The 13,771-nt window shown below is 34.3% G+C and overlaps 2 protein-coding genes across 3 annotated transcripts in view; one reads left to right on the forward strand and one right to left on the reverse strand.

The window, feature by feature from the left end:
* The first annotated feature begins 438 nt into the window (after nt 1-438).
* Nucleotides 439-3,402, forward strand: LOC113226846 (TBC1 domain family member 23). The gene is made up of 2 exons (XM_026459624.1): nt 439-630; nt 1,016-3,402. The coding sequence occupies exons 1-2, from the start codon at nt 602-604 to the stop codon at nt 3,021-3,023; spliced, it is 2,037 nt and encodes a 678-aa protein (XP_026315409.1). The 5' UTR covers nt 439-601; the 3' UTR covers nt 3,024-3,402.
* A 3,349-nt stretch (nt 3,403-6,751) lies between these two features.
* LOC113227202 overlaps nt 6,752-13,771 on the reverse strand; it is a 155,754-nt gene continuing 148,734 nt past the window's right edge. For both annotated transcript variants that reach the window (XM_026460090.1, XM_026460092.1), the window contains 4 exons: nt 12,803-12,936; nt 12,094-12,282; nt 10,769-10,985; nt 6,752-7,190 (listed from right to left, as the gene is read on the reverse strand). In XM_026460090.1, coding sequence (XP_026315875.1) covers nt 7,045-7,190; nt 10,769-10,985; nt 12,094-12,282; nt 12,803-12,936 — 686 coding nt within the window. In that variant the 3' untranslated portion in view covers nt 6,752-7,044. The remainder of the gene's footprint in view (nt 7,191-10,768; nt 10,986-12,093; nt 12,283-12,802; nt 12,937-13,771) is intronic.

A 13,771-nucleotide genomic window follows, 5' to 3' on the forward strand; every position in this document is an offset into this window, starting at 1 on the left:
ATGTAAAAAATGTAATTAATCACCCCTGTAAATGTAATTAGCCCTGCCATTTTTTTTTTAAAAAGGTACTGTCATGTAAGTTTTAATTGAAGAGAAATAACGCTACTCAACTAAACGAGTGAGACTTCAAACATGATTTTTTTTTTACACTTTGGCAACTAGTATATTTTCTCTTTCATGTAATTCTCTCGTACGGAATACGATTTAAAAACCAAAGTCAATTATTTGTCATTCCAATACTTTTGGCCCTTTGTAAATACTTTCTTTTTTGTTATTGATTAATACGTTGTAGTGTTTAGGTTTACTTAAGTCATTTATTTGTTTTGTTGCATTTTTAAGCTGAAGGCCTCGTAGCCAATGCTTAATAAAAAAAAAATTGTCAATCCAAAGGCGAATCGATGTTACGTTTTGTGAAATAAATTCTTTGTCTATTTACCTGTAAATTCTTGAATTCAACAGCAGCTACAGTTTATACACATCGCACAACGTTATCAGCAAGTGTATAATATTATTTTCGCGGTTGCAGTGTATAATTTGGTTTATCGTTATCAGTCGTCATACTGAGAGTAATTACGATTAGCAATTAGCACAAAACTTATCAATGGCCGGTGAGGAAGACGATAGTACTTGGTGAGCAATGTTATAATCTCTGAAGTCGAAGTAGTTATAAGTAAGAATAAGAAGTAAATTGCCGTCATGGTGTACTGAACTAATATTTGGAATCTTGTTTATTTTAAATAACTTACCTTCCTTGACTGAACTTTTTTTTGTTTACTATATGTTGTAATAACGTTTTGTACACTGCTTTTATTGCATGGGTAGGTTAAGTTTTTAATTGTGGAAAAGGGACTTACATTTTATAGAATCAAAATAAAGGCCTATGATGTTGTTTGCTTTTATATGATGTTGTTTGCTTTTATTTTTCCTATGCCATTTCTTGATAATTATACTTATAAACAGTTAGATGTATGATTTCGGAATAATTTTAAAACATTTTATATTGTATTCTTTTCAGGCTAATTGAATTGGAGTCTGCCCTCCTTGATGGGTGTTCAGCTCAAAAAATTAACTCGCTGACAAAAGGCAAGAAGATTCCAGAAACCCTGAGACCTGATGTTTGGTTACTTTGTATGAGCTGTCAAGATGATGGTAATCAGCTGCTTTTATTTGATGAAATATTTGATTTAACCAATCAAAATGAATTACGAGATGATGTGAAAAAGTTTGTCAAAAGACTAGGGAATGATGATGATGACAAATTAGCCGTGGTTTCAGACATTGAGTCTATCATCACATTCTATTGCAAATCTAAGTCAGTCAATTATTCATCCAACAATGGTTGGATTGAAATTTTACTGCCCTTACTCAGTCTGAAGTTGCCTAGAGCAGATACATACAATTTATTTGAGAAAATCATTAAACTGTACATTCCAAAAGGGTGCACAAAGAATGGTATACCATTCCACATACTGAGGCTTATTCTTCAATACCATGACCCTGAATTATGTTCATTCTTGGACACAAAGAGGATAACTCCTGAACAGTATAGCTTGCCTTGGCTCAGATCTTTATTTGCTGGTACTTGCACTTTAGAAGTAGTTCTCTTTATGTGGGATTTGTACTTCCAGAGGTCTGATCCGTTTTTCATATTCTTCCTTTGTCTTATAATGGTAATTAATGCCAGAGAACAGTTACTACAAATGAAGAGTGAAGATAAAGCTAACATTGTAGAAACACTTCGCAATATGCCAGCTGATCTCGAGGCCAATGATGTTTCAGATTTCTGCTCACTAGCACATTACTATTCATTGAAAACCCCAGTTTCCTTTAGAGAAGATGTGCTTGAAGTATTATTTTCAGAGAGCGGGTTAGAAATTAATTCTAAGGTATATTCTCAAGCATTGTGTCTTCCTGTAGCAGTGCATGAGTTAATTGAGAGTGCCACTATAGATGCTGGAGATGCAGACAGTGTAAAATTCTTCCTTGTCGACTGTCGACCTGCTGAGCAGTACAATGCAGGACATTTGTCAACTGCCTTCCACTTGGACTGTAATTTAATGTTGCAAGAGCCTGCTGCTTTTAACACTGCAGTCCAAGGGCTCCTCAATGCACAACGTCAAGCATTAGCTGCGGGATCTTTGGCTGCGGGAGAACACTTGTGTTTTGTTGGTTCTGGTAGAACTGAGGAGGATAGCTATGCACATATGGTAGTTGCCTCTTTTTTGAAAAGAAATACGAAACATGTTTCAATGTTAGATGGTGGTTTTGTAGCAATACATGACTATTTTGGACCCCATATGACTGATTGTCTTGAAGAGCATAACCCCTCCACATGTCTTGTATGTGCACCAAATAACAACAATGACGGATCTACACATCAGGCTAAAGTAAGACAAAATGTGCCAGCTATACAACTGTTCAGTAAATTGTCTTCGGCAATGAAAGCTAAGAGTCAGGAAGTAACAGGTAAATTAATAGATTACATTGTGAATCCGAATTCAACAGTCCATAATGGCGAGTGGCATGTGTCCGCGACTGATAGAAAAGAGCAGAGGTATCGAAATGTACCTCCAGTATTTAGCATTAATGACGAAGATGACGATTCACGCTCCGATAGCCGACGCGATGGTGCAGATTCAGATTTATTGGATGAAATAGTAGATATAAATTCATTCCTCAAAGGGCAGAATGTTATTGACAGTTTTCAATGCCAAGAGGTATTACTAAATGGCTACATGCATGATTCTCACTTGATAGTGACTGAGACGCATTTGATTGTACTTCGAGATATACCAAATAAACGAGGCGCAGCCAAAGTGATGTCACGGAGACCTCTATCTACTATTGTTAAAATAACCGCGAAAAAGAGGCACCCAGAACTAATAACTTTTAAATATGGGATCCCAGACGGCGATAATTTATTAATTAAGGATATGGACCGATTTCTCATTCCAAATGCTTCAGTTGCTACGAAAGTTGTGTCCAATCAAATAGTTCAACAGTTAGATAATAAAGGGCAATAAACTAACAGCCATTTTTTGTTCAATTCTTTGTAAACTATTAAGCTTTTCTTGTTTGTACCTAGTCTTGAAAGCTGACGTGAATTGATTTCGAATTAGTATTGTGGAAATGTATTTAAATTTCGACTAATAATTTAATAGCACTGCTTCATTGCGTAATTTAAGACACACAAAACCATAACTACATAATATTGTTAAATATTAATAATTGTGTCCAAAAAAGCAATGGGCCATTTCAATCACTTCCACTTCTTGCAAATATATAAATTTCGCTTAATATAAATTTATTTTGCCGCAATTTACTGAATATGAAAAGTCATCAAAATAAAAAAGCATTTTAGATTAGAAATATAATACGAGAAATGAAAAATGTTGTAAGTATATTATATTAAATAAATATCTTAATAATTGTATACTGCCTAACGACTTGCTTATTTAGTCACGATTTATTGACTTATTATAATATGCACCCTTATATGTAATTAGAGGGTCATTTGATTTTGTGTACTATAAGTATTGTTATGATTAAAGAGAATTTACGTTTATGTCATATTTTATTAATTTTTCTATGCCATGAATCCGGATTAGGATCCTGTAGAGCTATAGTCGTCACCAAAATAAGAGGCCAAATTTGACAGTTAAAGAAGGCGATAGTATATTATATAGTAACTTTGATTGCGATCAACATTGACCTACCAATGGTCAATAGCGATCAACGATACATTAAACAAACAATTATTAGCATAATTGAGTTTTAAAAAAATACGTAAATTTTATTGAAACATTATATAATATGACAGAACATATTTGAAGTACTGCTTTCGCAAGAATTACAAAATAAAATGCAATTTTGAGTTGCCCCGAAACGTGAAAACAGTTACATTCTCAAGTAATTTTTTTGTTGTAAGCAATTAATCGCCGAATTTCATAGTCACTTCGATTTCTCGGAAAAAACATTTAAAAAATATTACAAAAAATGTGAACATTATTTGAGATTGTTTGTTGTTGATTTAGCAACTTCTAACTTATTGCCAGCCGAATAATTGAAAATTTATGAAATCCTTGGTTTCTTGGTAATTTAATCTTTTTATGTAGTTGTTTTATCGATGAACATACTTATTTACACTAAATTCTTGTAATAAACCGTTTATGAATTCAAAATTGGAAATTGGAAATGGAATGGATACAATTCATCGGAATGTGGTACAATTTTACGAAAATAAGAGTCATTGCTTTTAATTGCACGATTTGGCCTTTTAGGCCCCCTGAACAACAATGAACCGAAAAATAATCTAAACAATCACAAACCCTTAAAATTTTAAATCGATTTCTCGTGAAAATCGTATAATGTGATTAGCGATATGATTAGTCCACATTCGCGTCACGATGTCAAATTTGGCCACTTATTTGGTGACGACTTTAGCACAATGAGGTGCGACTTGCGCGAGAGGGACATAAAACGCGACATTTCTATGCAAATATAGCAGTATGGGCGCGTTCCCACTATGTCGTGACGACAGATTGTCCTGCAGTTTACAGTGTCGTGGCTTGTATATTTAAATGAAGTTGTTCACATATAGCACGACACGACTAACTGTCGTTCACAATTTTTTATAGTTACAACGACAAACTGTCGTCACAGTGGGAACAGCTAGAACGACAGTCGTCCGACGATAAAAAAAGTCACGATAAAAACGTGACGACAGATTGTCGCAGCTACTATTGTCGTCACGTTTTATTTTATACGTCACGTTATATTTTCTTTTCTTTGTTTGCTCCCTCTTCCGCATTTTTAAAAAGTAATACATTATTAAAATTTCGTCGTCATCCATTTCGAGCGAACACACACTACCGGCTTCCAAAAGAACATACAAGCGACTGCAGTGCATCAAACGATTCTGTCGTGCAAACGACAAGGAGGCTGTCGTGAAACGATAAATCGTCGTGGGAACAGCTAGTCACGACAGTCGTTCAACGATCAAAAATTGTCAACGACAGATAGTCGTGATATGGGAACAGGCTAGACACGACAGTCGTCCGATAATAAAACGTGACGACATAATGGGAACGCGCCCTATCTCGCGCTTTTTGTCGCTCTCTCGCGCTTTTTGTCGCGTCCGGTCGTGCTTGCCGTATTGAAGTAAATAAATTACCTGCATATTTTTTGTAAAGAAACGTGTGTTTAAATTTTTATTGAATTGATATTCAATTATTTTTATGTAAAAGTACTCCACTAGTTTGTTATAATTATTAATACAAAGATCGAACACTCAGAAAAGTGTGTATTCTTCAAATGTAGGTTCTGGTGCTTTGATGCGTGAGGTGATACCACGGTGATATGATAAGATGCATATATTATTATGTTCTAAGTAAGAAAAAGAAACACAATCAGTAAATGAGAAAATCTTTTAATATTTAACTTTCAATTGAAATTTAATCATAAAAATAATCTAAAACAAGAGGACTTAGAACTTTATACATGAATTAAAATATTTATTATAATTTAGATAGAGGCTTGTTCATTGATATGTTTTGGTATTTGAAGTTACACTTTTCTCGTTATCACATGACAACTTCGTTGATATAGGTTTTATTTCATAACTTATGTTTCATTATTCATCGTTCATTCATCACCAGAACTTGCTTGATATTCGCAGAAAATATCTTATGACACTACATAATAATATGTATTAACTACCATATATACAATTTAAGTTTTAATAATTATAATCTATTACATGGCAGTCAAATATCACTGATGTTTGAAGTGTCACTAATGATAGAGTAGAGACTTAAATTACGTACTAATTTGATTAGCCAACTTTTCAATATTTGCATTAAAGTAATTTGTAAATCTCGTGAGAAATATGCAACATTTATTTTTCTAACTAAAACGCAAAACTCAAAATTGAAGTTCTTATTGTAATAACAGAATTTCACACTACGCCATATTCTAATGAGATTGAAATCTTAATACTAGGTAGTATTTACAAAAAAATATATGATTATGTGACTGAAATCAGTTTTGAACAGACTATGTGCCTCTTTTAAACGGTTGAATCAATGAAACACCCACGATGTTGTCAATATCAATTTCATTAGGTAAAATACCTCTCTTTTCCTAATCGTACATATAATTGATCCCCAATTATAAAAGGGCACAGAATATCAAAATTATCATCTGTTTTGTTTAATATAGGTACTTAGTTCCATATTATTTTAGGAAGATTTTACCCTTGCTAATTGACACCTAATAGTCTCTCAAGAAGTGATAATAATACCTACTCGTATGTCAGTTTTGGCGTTTTTCGTAGGCACCGAAGAGTTTTCTTATGAAGCATACAATTGGTACAATTTTGATAAGAGTAAGAAAAATGTAAAACGATTTTCAAAAGTTAGAAATTCTAAAAGCAATTCCTATTATTTTTTTATAACATCAAGTGACGGGACGAACAAGTTGTGCACCTGATGATAAGCTACACGTCTATCCAAAACTGTGCTACTCAGAGCTTTAAATTGTAAAGATCTGTGGGGCACTACCACTGCGCCCATCACCCTGAGACATAAGTTGACAATCCCATGTGCCTGTAATTTCATCAGCACCCGTACCCTTCAAAACCGGAACACAGTAATGCTGACATTACTGCTTGGCGGCAGAAATAGATAAGGTGATGTAAGTAATGATAGAGTTGAACTATGTATTAAATCCAGTATTTTGTTTCTGTTGATACGTATTTTTTGAGATAGGCCGGTACGTATCTACGATGGAGAGAAAACTATAATAAGACATATTATTTATACTTTACAGATAAAAGTGAACACGTTGCAACTATGTACCTACCTAAAAGATTAGGCAGAGTATAGTACGTCTGGTAGACGTTAGCCTATGTTTATTACCTAGTCTAGCGCACTGAGTCATCAATCCAACAACCAATCAAATACACGATTCATGCGAACAATATTAAGTGAACATATAAGATTTTATTATCACAGCTCGTTTAATTAAAATTAATGTTTAAAAGTCCTATGAAGCGATAATTGGTACACTGAGAAGAAGTGAAGAAAAAAAGATAGATGAGATTAGAGGATGGGCAGCGGCTGAGGCACTGGGTTCCAGTAGGGTGAGGTTGGCAGACGGTTGAGAGAGCGTCGACGGTCTGATCACATCCACTGAAATCATAAATAATAAACTTTTGGATCTAATGTAAAATTTGTTTCCGAATTTACCCCATAAACTTGCGACTTGCGAAATTCTCTTATTTCGACTTTCAAAGACTTCTTCTGCGATAACCGGGATGTTGTCCCTTGTTATTTATTCTCTTTAAGTCCACTTTAGCATACTCAAACGTGGCTACGTGACAATTTTTTTTAAGATATCATATAAAACTATATCCCAGTTTTAGAATATTGAAATTGTTTAATGATAAGTAACTAACTGCCTCCGTGGCCGAACGGTTACTATGGCCGGACTGCCACGCAGAGGTCTCAGGTTTCCCGGACCGGGAGAAATATTTGTTTGACCTACATTTATTTCTTTCGTGTGTTTGGGTGTAATTTGTGGTTGTCTATGTGTGTCTCCATGGCACCCGCGACAGGGTTTCCCTTGTACGGGATTATGTTGAGTGTGTGAGTGTGCGTTAATATTATTAAAAATATATATATTTTAACTATGCACCGTTAGTGTAAGTTCTGATAAGTCGAACACGTTAACTAATTTGAACTGATTTTAAAAGATAATTGTCTGCTCTATCTTTAGCTATTTAAAATATTATATTTAAAACGGTTATTTGACCATATGTCACTTAACCGCCCTTTAGTTAGTGAACGGCAGTATAAATTTACAATAAACGTACGTACATACTTTTGAACTAAGGTTATTCTTGAGTGTATCAATACTAATATATTTTCAGCCTCCGCCAGCGTTTTGTCTGAACATGCTTAACTACTTTTACTAAAAGACGTTAAATATATATATATAAATATTTTTTTCATTACCCTAGCTCGGAAAGGCTTTCTTTTTAATTAGAAATCTGCGCGCAAAAGCGTTTGCACGCTAGCGTGGAAAAGGTTTTTGGAATTCGAACATGGCTATGGACTGTGGTGCACCTAACCTTTTCTTACGATGAAAAAATAGGATAATGGCACGTACAATTAAGCGATTTGTCGTACATTACTTATTTATGTAAATTGGATCCGTTGGTATTTTTTATTCTTATTATTGTTGACATTAAATTGACAATGATAAATAATTGTGTTTATAAAATTATTTGAATTCGTCGAAGAACTAAAATATTTTTCAATAATCATTTAATCACACAAAATAAAAGTACAAGCAGGAATAAGAATTGATGAGGCGTAAATTCAGAACGCATCGCACTCGCTTTGCTCGTGATTCAATCTTAGCTCTTGCTCAGGTTTCTTTGTAGCCTTGCATAACAAGTAACTATTAATTGGCATACTAGTTATAATTATCTACCACAGTTTGATTTCATTCGTCCATACGAATACCGTGTTCTTTACGTACATTAAAAACACGCTTTCGTAAAAAGCTTTATGAAAATCTTTTTTATTATAAAATAGATTTTATTTCATTATTTACGTTAATCAAATATTCTAAAGTAACTACATTTATTTATATTTTCATGCTCACTGTACTTGTATCATTCGATAAATGCCAGGTTGAAAATTAATTATGGGAATAAAACAGGATTTGGTTTAACATTTTGACGTAAGGGGAATAATTCCTAATATTAAAATACATGGAGTGATAGAGCTATTTTTGAAAATGCTTAATTTTTTTTGTTATTTTAAGCACTTACGGTACAGGGGCTATGATCGAAGACAGATTAAATGGGCTTTGTATGCTCAGTGCACAAAGAAAATTTGTTAACGATATGGGCGATACTTTCACGAAAGACGTCATAAACCATTTTGCCGACGATCCTCGAAAGTTACTTTTAAAATAGCTACCTATCCTATATAATTATAGAATTTAAATAAAAAATACCGATTTTAATTTTTTTATTTATTTGACTAGGCACCTATAAATAATTAACCGGATACCCTGCGGGTGTTTTCCGTATATACTTAATATTTAGTGTAGGTGTTTTCGTGTAGTGTATAAGCCAATACAAGCGCAGTTCTTCAGTGTAGGTATCCCATTATATAATTTATGTATAGGTTATGATTTTTTTTAATTGAGGAGTTTTTGTTCGGATTCAAGTAAAATTCGAATTTGAAAGTGACAACCCCGACTAGGAAATAAATTCAATGCTGACATAAACTTTTTTTAAATTAGTTTATATTTAAAGTTCGTGATAATTTTAGGGTGTTTAGAAGAGAATTAAAGCAAATGCTGGCCTAGATATCTCGGAACTAATATGGCAAAATTAAATTATTGCAGTAACCTAGATAAAAACGGAAGAAACAAACTCACATAATTTCCGAACGAATAAACCTTCGTTACTGCATCTATCAATTATATCGGTTGGCTAACAATTTTAAAACAATAAATTGTGACATTTTTTATGTTCATCCGGATGAAAATGGCTTAATTCAAAAGGTCTATAACTGAGCACAACGTTTTAGGTTTTAGGCACATCTAATGTTGTCGCCAAAAAAAGCAGGTCTGAATGAGCGTTACCTGTTTCAGAATCGAAATAACATATCGATATGAAGAAACTAACCAATCAAACTGTCAGTTGGTGAGAATTCTAAAATGCGAAGAGTTATGGCGTTCCGCAAGGTCAGCGCCTCCACATCGGCGAGATTTGTTTTAGTAGCATTTAAAATGTCTTCGGAGGACCATTTCTACTTACTTCTGCTATAAAATAGATAATAAAACTTGCGTTTCTTTTATTGGAATAGACTTTATTGTCTCTAAGAAGTTTTCGCATGCTGCTCTCTCAAGGGTCTTGCGGAGATAGTGTCACATTCTTTCCAAACTTTAACCGATTTTGCGACCTTTGCGCCGCTTAAACCAAGACTTCTTTTACACTTTATAAAGTATCCACCTAAACCGTAACGACTTGCAGGTACTTTGTAATTTGTTTGTCGGAATTGCGAAACGCACGCTTTGTGGACGAACAATTTTTTGATGTGAATTGTCAACAAATAATAAAATCATGAAACCGATCGTGCAACCATTCGAAATGTTTTTCGCGTTTCATGCCAATACGCGCGGAAGAGTTAATAGACCGAAAGTTTCATATTTCGTTGGTTCTCATATTGATATTCCAACCAGCTAATGCTGCAGAACATATCGCAGGAATTTTTAGATGAACTGTTTCCAGCGGTCGAAGAAATTCAATAAAACCCGTAATGTAATAAAAGTATATTAATTACATTTTATTACCAAATGATTTAACCTTTACGTCAGTTTTTATATTTTCTGCGCAAATTTTAAGGGATTAAAAAACAAATAAATCGAGTTTAAGGGAATTTGTTTGCCTGACCCCAATTAAGAAGCTTTTGGGCGGCTTAGGTAGGTAGGTATCTAGTTTCAATCGCTCATTCAAACATTTCATTATTTTTCATATTTTTTTGTATTTTGTGAGTAAATATTTTAAAAAGTAGCAGTCTGAATTAATAATTACTTAACACGTCGTATTTCGACATTTGTAAGTTATAATGTTCGAGTTTATGCATTAAGTTAACTACAAGTAGTTAAGAAGATTATATACCTACTGGGATCTAAGTACATCAAACACGTATGCGATTAGGTATATCAAGTGCTGAGTAAGTCTTACCTATGACTGTATCGTTCCTCATATCCGCAAATTTGTCCTCTATGCTTCTAAATTCTGGAATGGTACTGACGCACTTAATCTCCAGCCTGCCAGTTGCAACTAATTGGAGCTCCGACACAGTAACGTACAAGTCTCGACCACGTCCAGTTTTGCGGCTTCTGTGTCTGCTGGTAGCGTGGATCACATTTGGTTCTTCAAGGTCTTTTATTTCCGTCATCTATAACAGTGAAATTAACAAAACCATCAATACAAATTACAATTTCGCCACTAATTAAGCGGCACCGGCCGAAAGTCACGGAGTGAAATTGTTACACAGCAATAAACAAAAATAACAACAACTTCAATATAAAATATCAGCTGTTCCATGTTACAAGTGCATACCTGCTCGATCAAAATAGTAAAACATCTTGTTCGTAACGATATGGACAGATTTACTCTCAAAAATTTTGTGAAGTAAAAAAAGTCTCGCTATATTTTTGTGTTCATTTTGTAGGAAAACGTGTCTAGGAAACAAATAAGTGAAAAAACATGTCGACACTTAATAAAGTTCTATCAGCGTTGATAGATTATATATATAGACTTTATATATTTCACCGTTACGTAAGACGTTGTTTTATGCGCGCAATGAATTTAATAAACACTGAAATTTTCACAGTGAACCGGTTTTCGCATTATCTTTTGACAGACAAAGGGTTTAGGAATTTACGCATCGCAGATAGGCGGTCGTTAACTCCACAAAGCTGGCAAACTTAGCTTTATCAAACCAGGGTAGTTTGCTCTTTCACGCTCGATTTTGATAAAGTTGGCAAAAATTATCTTTTATTCAAGAGTTTTTCACATTGGGCGAAATCTGAGGAGGATTTTGAAAAAAGGTTTTGAGCTTTGATATTGCCCAAAAACAAAGTGCACAAAAACAAAAATCGCTTTCAAATTAATCTGAAAAGCAAATATACTTTAATTACTGTATAAGTCACCTACATGGTTCGTTGTAGGTACCGAGGACCAACTCGAGGGAAGTGGCGAACATAATGGTTCATTTGCATAAAAGTAATTTCCTTGGGCCTTGGTGTGCACAAGCTAAATACAGTAAACGAAACAGGGAAGTTTGGCACGCTTTTGTAAGTACTTTTGAATGTGATGTCACATAAACGTTACATCAGTACGTTTCTCTAGACTACATCCGGGAGATTGTTTGGTAAATTGATTATTTTAATTTCGAATATTTACGAAATTTATACGTAAATGGCAATATCTTTTAGGTGAAAATTGTTCTGGTCTCGGATGTGAATAATTAGGTTGGTTATTTAGAGGTTTAGTTTTGGTACCTGGTGGTGTTCCTTAAGGTTGCATCCTGGAGGTCGTGTGGCGACATGTGAGGCGTGGGTAAGAGTGAGGAGAGGAGGTGGCGTGCTATGATGTTCGTCGTGTTCGAAGGGCCTTTGGAGACCTCGTCTACCACTTCGCTCATTTACGGGCACTCTGTATTTGTGCGAGTATGCTACGATTTCGTCCACCTGAAATATGCAATTTTTTTTAAATACATTATGAAAACGACGGAAAGGTTCTTTGATACAAAATAAATTGGACTTCTGTATCTACGTGTGTGTATTTATTATTCGAAGTTTGGATATCGTAAGTTTACGCTTCTAACATTGGAATCATTTTGCATGACACGCCATCGTGCCATAATAAATCAAACCGTTCATTTATCTAAATTACTTTCATTCATGCAAATCATTTCACAATATAAAATAAAGATATACATATAGCAACTTTGTGCTAATAACCCTCTTTTGTCATTTATAAAGTTATTCTATAAAAATACATTTGAGATTGCAGAACCAATTGCAAAACCTATAAAACAATAGGTATTAAATACTCCAGTATTCCAGAATACTCATTCATAAGAAAGGCATCAAAACCGAGACTAGGAGCAGAGCAGCTGGTCAATTAACCAAAATTTGCACAGAGGGGTAATTGTCAATAAGGCATAGAAGATAATTATTGAATGTATTATTATAATATTTATTTTACCTTGCTCCCATTTATGAACCAAGTGATGTGCGGTGCAGGTAGAGCGGGCGCAGTGGTGCAATTGGCTCGCAGCGTCTCGCCTGAGCTCAGGTATCGCATCGGGAAATCGATGCGGGGATTATGCTTCTGGGGATCTGTACAGATGGTCGCTGAATGAGTAATGTTTAGATATACAAGATTATTTGTAAATTACTAACAGCTTCATAGGACCAGATTACTAACACATTAAACAACAACTTTTGTTCCACGAGTTTTTACAAAAAAGTAATTAATTTAATTTTGTATTGAACTGATATTCAATTATTTTTTTGTGAAATTACTCCACCACTTTGTTATAATTATTATTAATACAAAGATCGGACACTTAGAAAAAATCCTTCGATCCGGCCGGATTCGAACCGACGTATTCTAGCAAACCGTGCCAACTAAGCCACGGAATGAACCAGCGGACCTCACGAATTTTTGTAAGTGCTTGTTTGTTGGATCTTTGTATTTGGTTTTTTCAACGAGTTTTTAGCCGTAGCGCCATCTATGAGAAATCTATGAAAGTATTTCGTCACTCAATTAGGTAACTTTACAGCTGCCAGCCCTGGCTAGATACGTCGCTATTAACTGTAGTTAAATTTGTATGGAATTGCTAGAAGACGTCGGTTCGAACCCGACCAGATTGAAAGATTTTTTTCTAAGTGTTCGATCTTTGTATTAAAAATTATAAGTAATTAACTTATCAAAAAATAAACTTGTAAGTTGTTGTTGTCCTATCTAACACTTTTTAGACCGGCAGTAAGATTAGTAAGTTCAAACGTGCAAGCATCCTCTCCGAGAACCCGCACCCCACCCCCGCTCATGCGTTTTGGTCAAAGTTATCACCGTTTAGAGCGATATTTAAATATTTGTATTTTTGTATGAAAGCAAAATGTGACAAAATTATTAAAAGTCATCAAACAAAAGTTGTTGTTTATGTTGATA

This window comes from Hyposmocoma kahamanoa, unplaced genomic scaffold (genome assembly GCF_003589595.1).
Source record: "Hyposmocoma kahamanoa isolate Upper Pololo Valley unplaced genomic scaffold, ASM358959v1 202, whole genome shotgun sequence".
NCBI lineage: Eukaryota > Metazoa > Arthropoda > Insecta > Lepidoptera > Cosmopterigidae > Hyposmocoma > Hyposmocoma kahamanoa.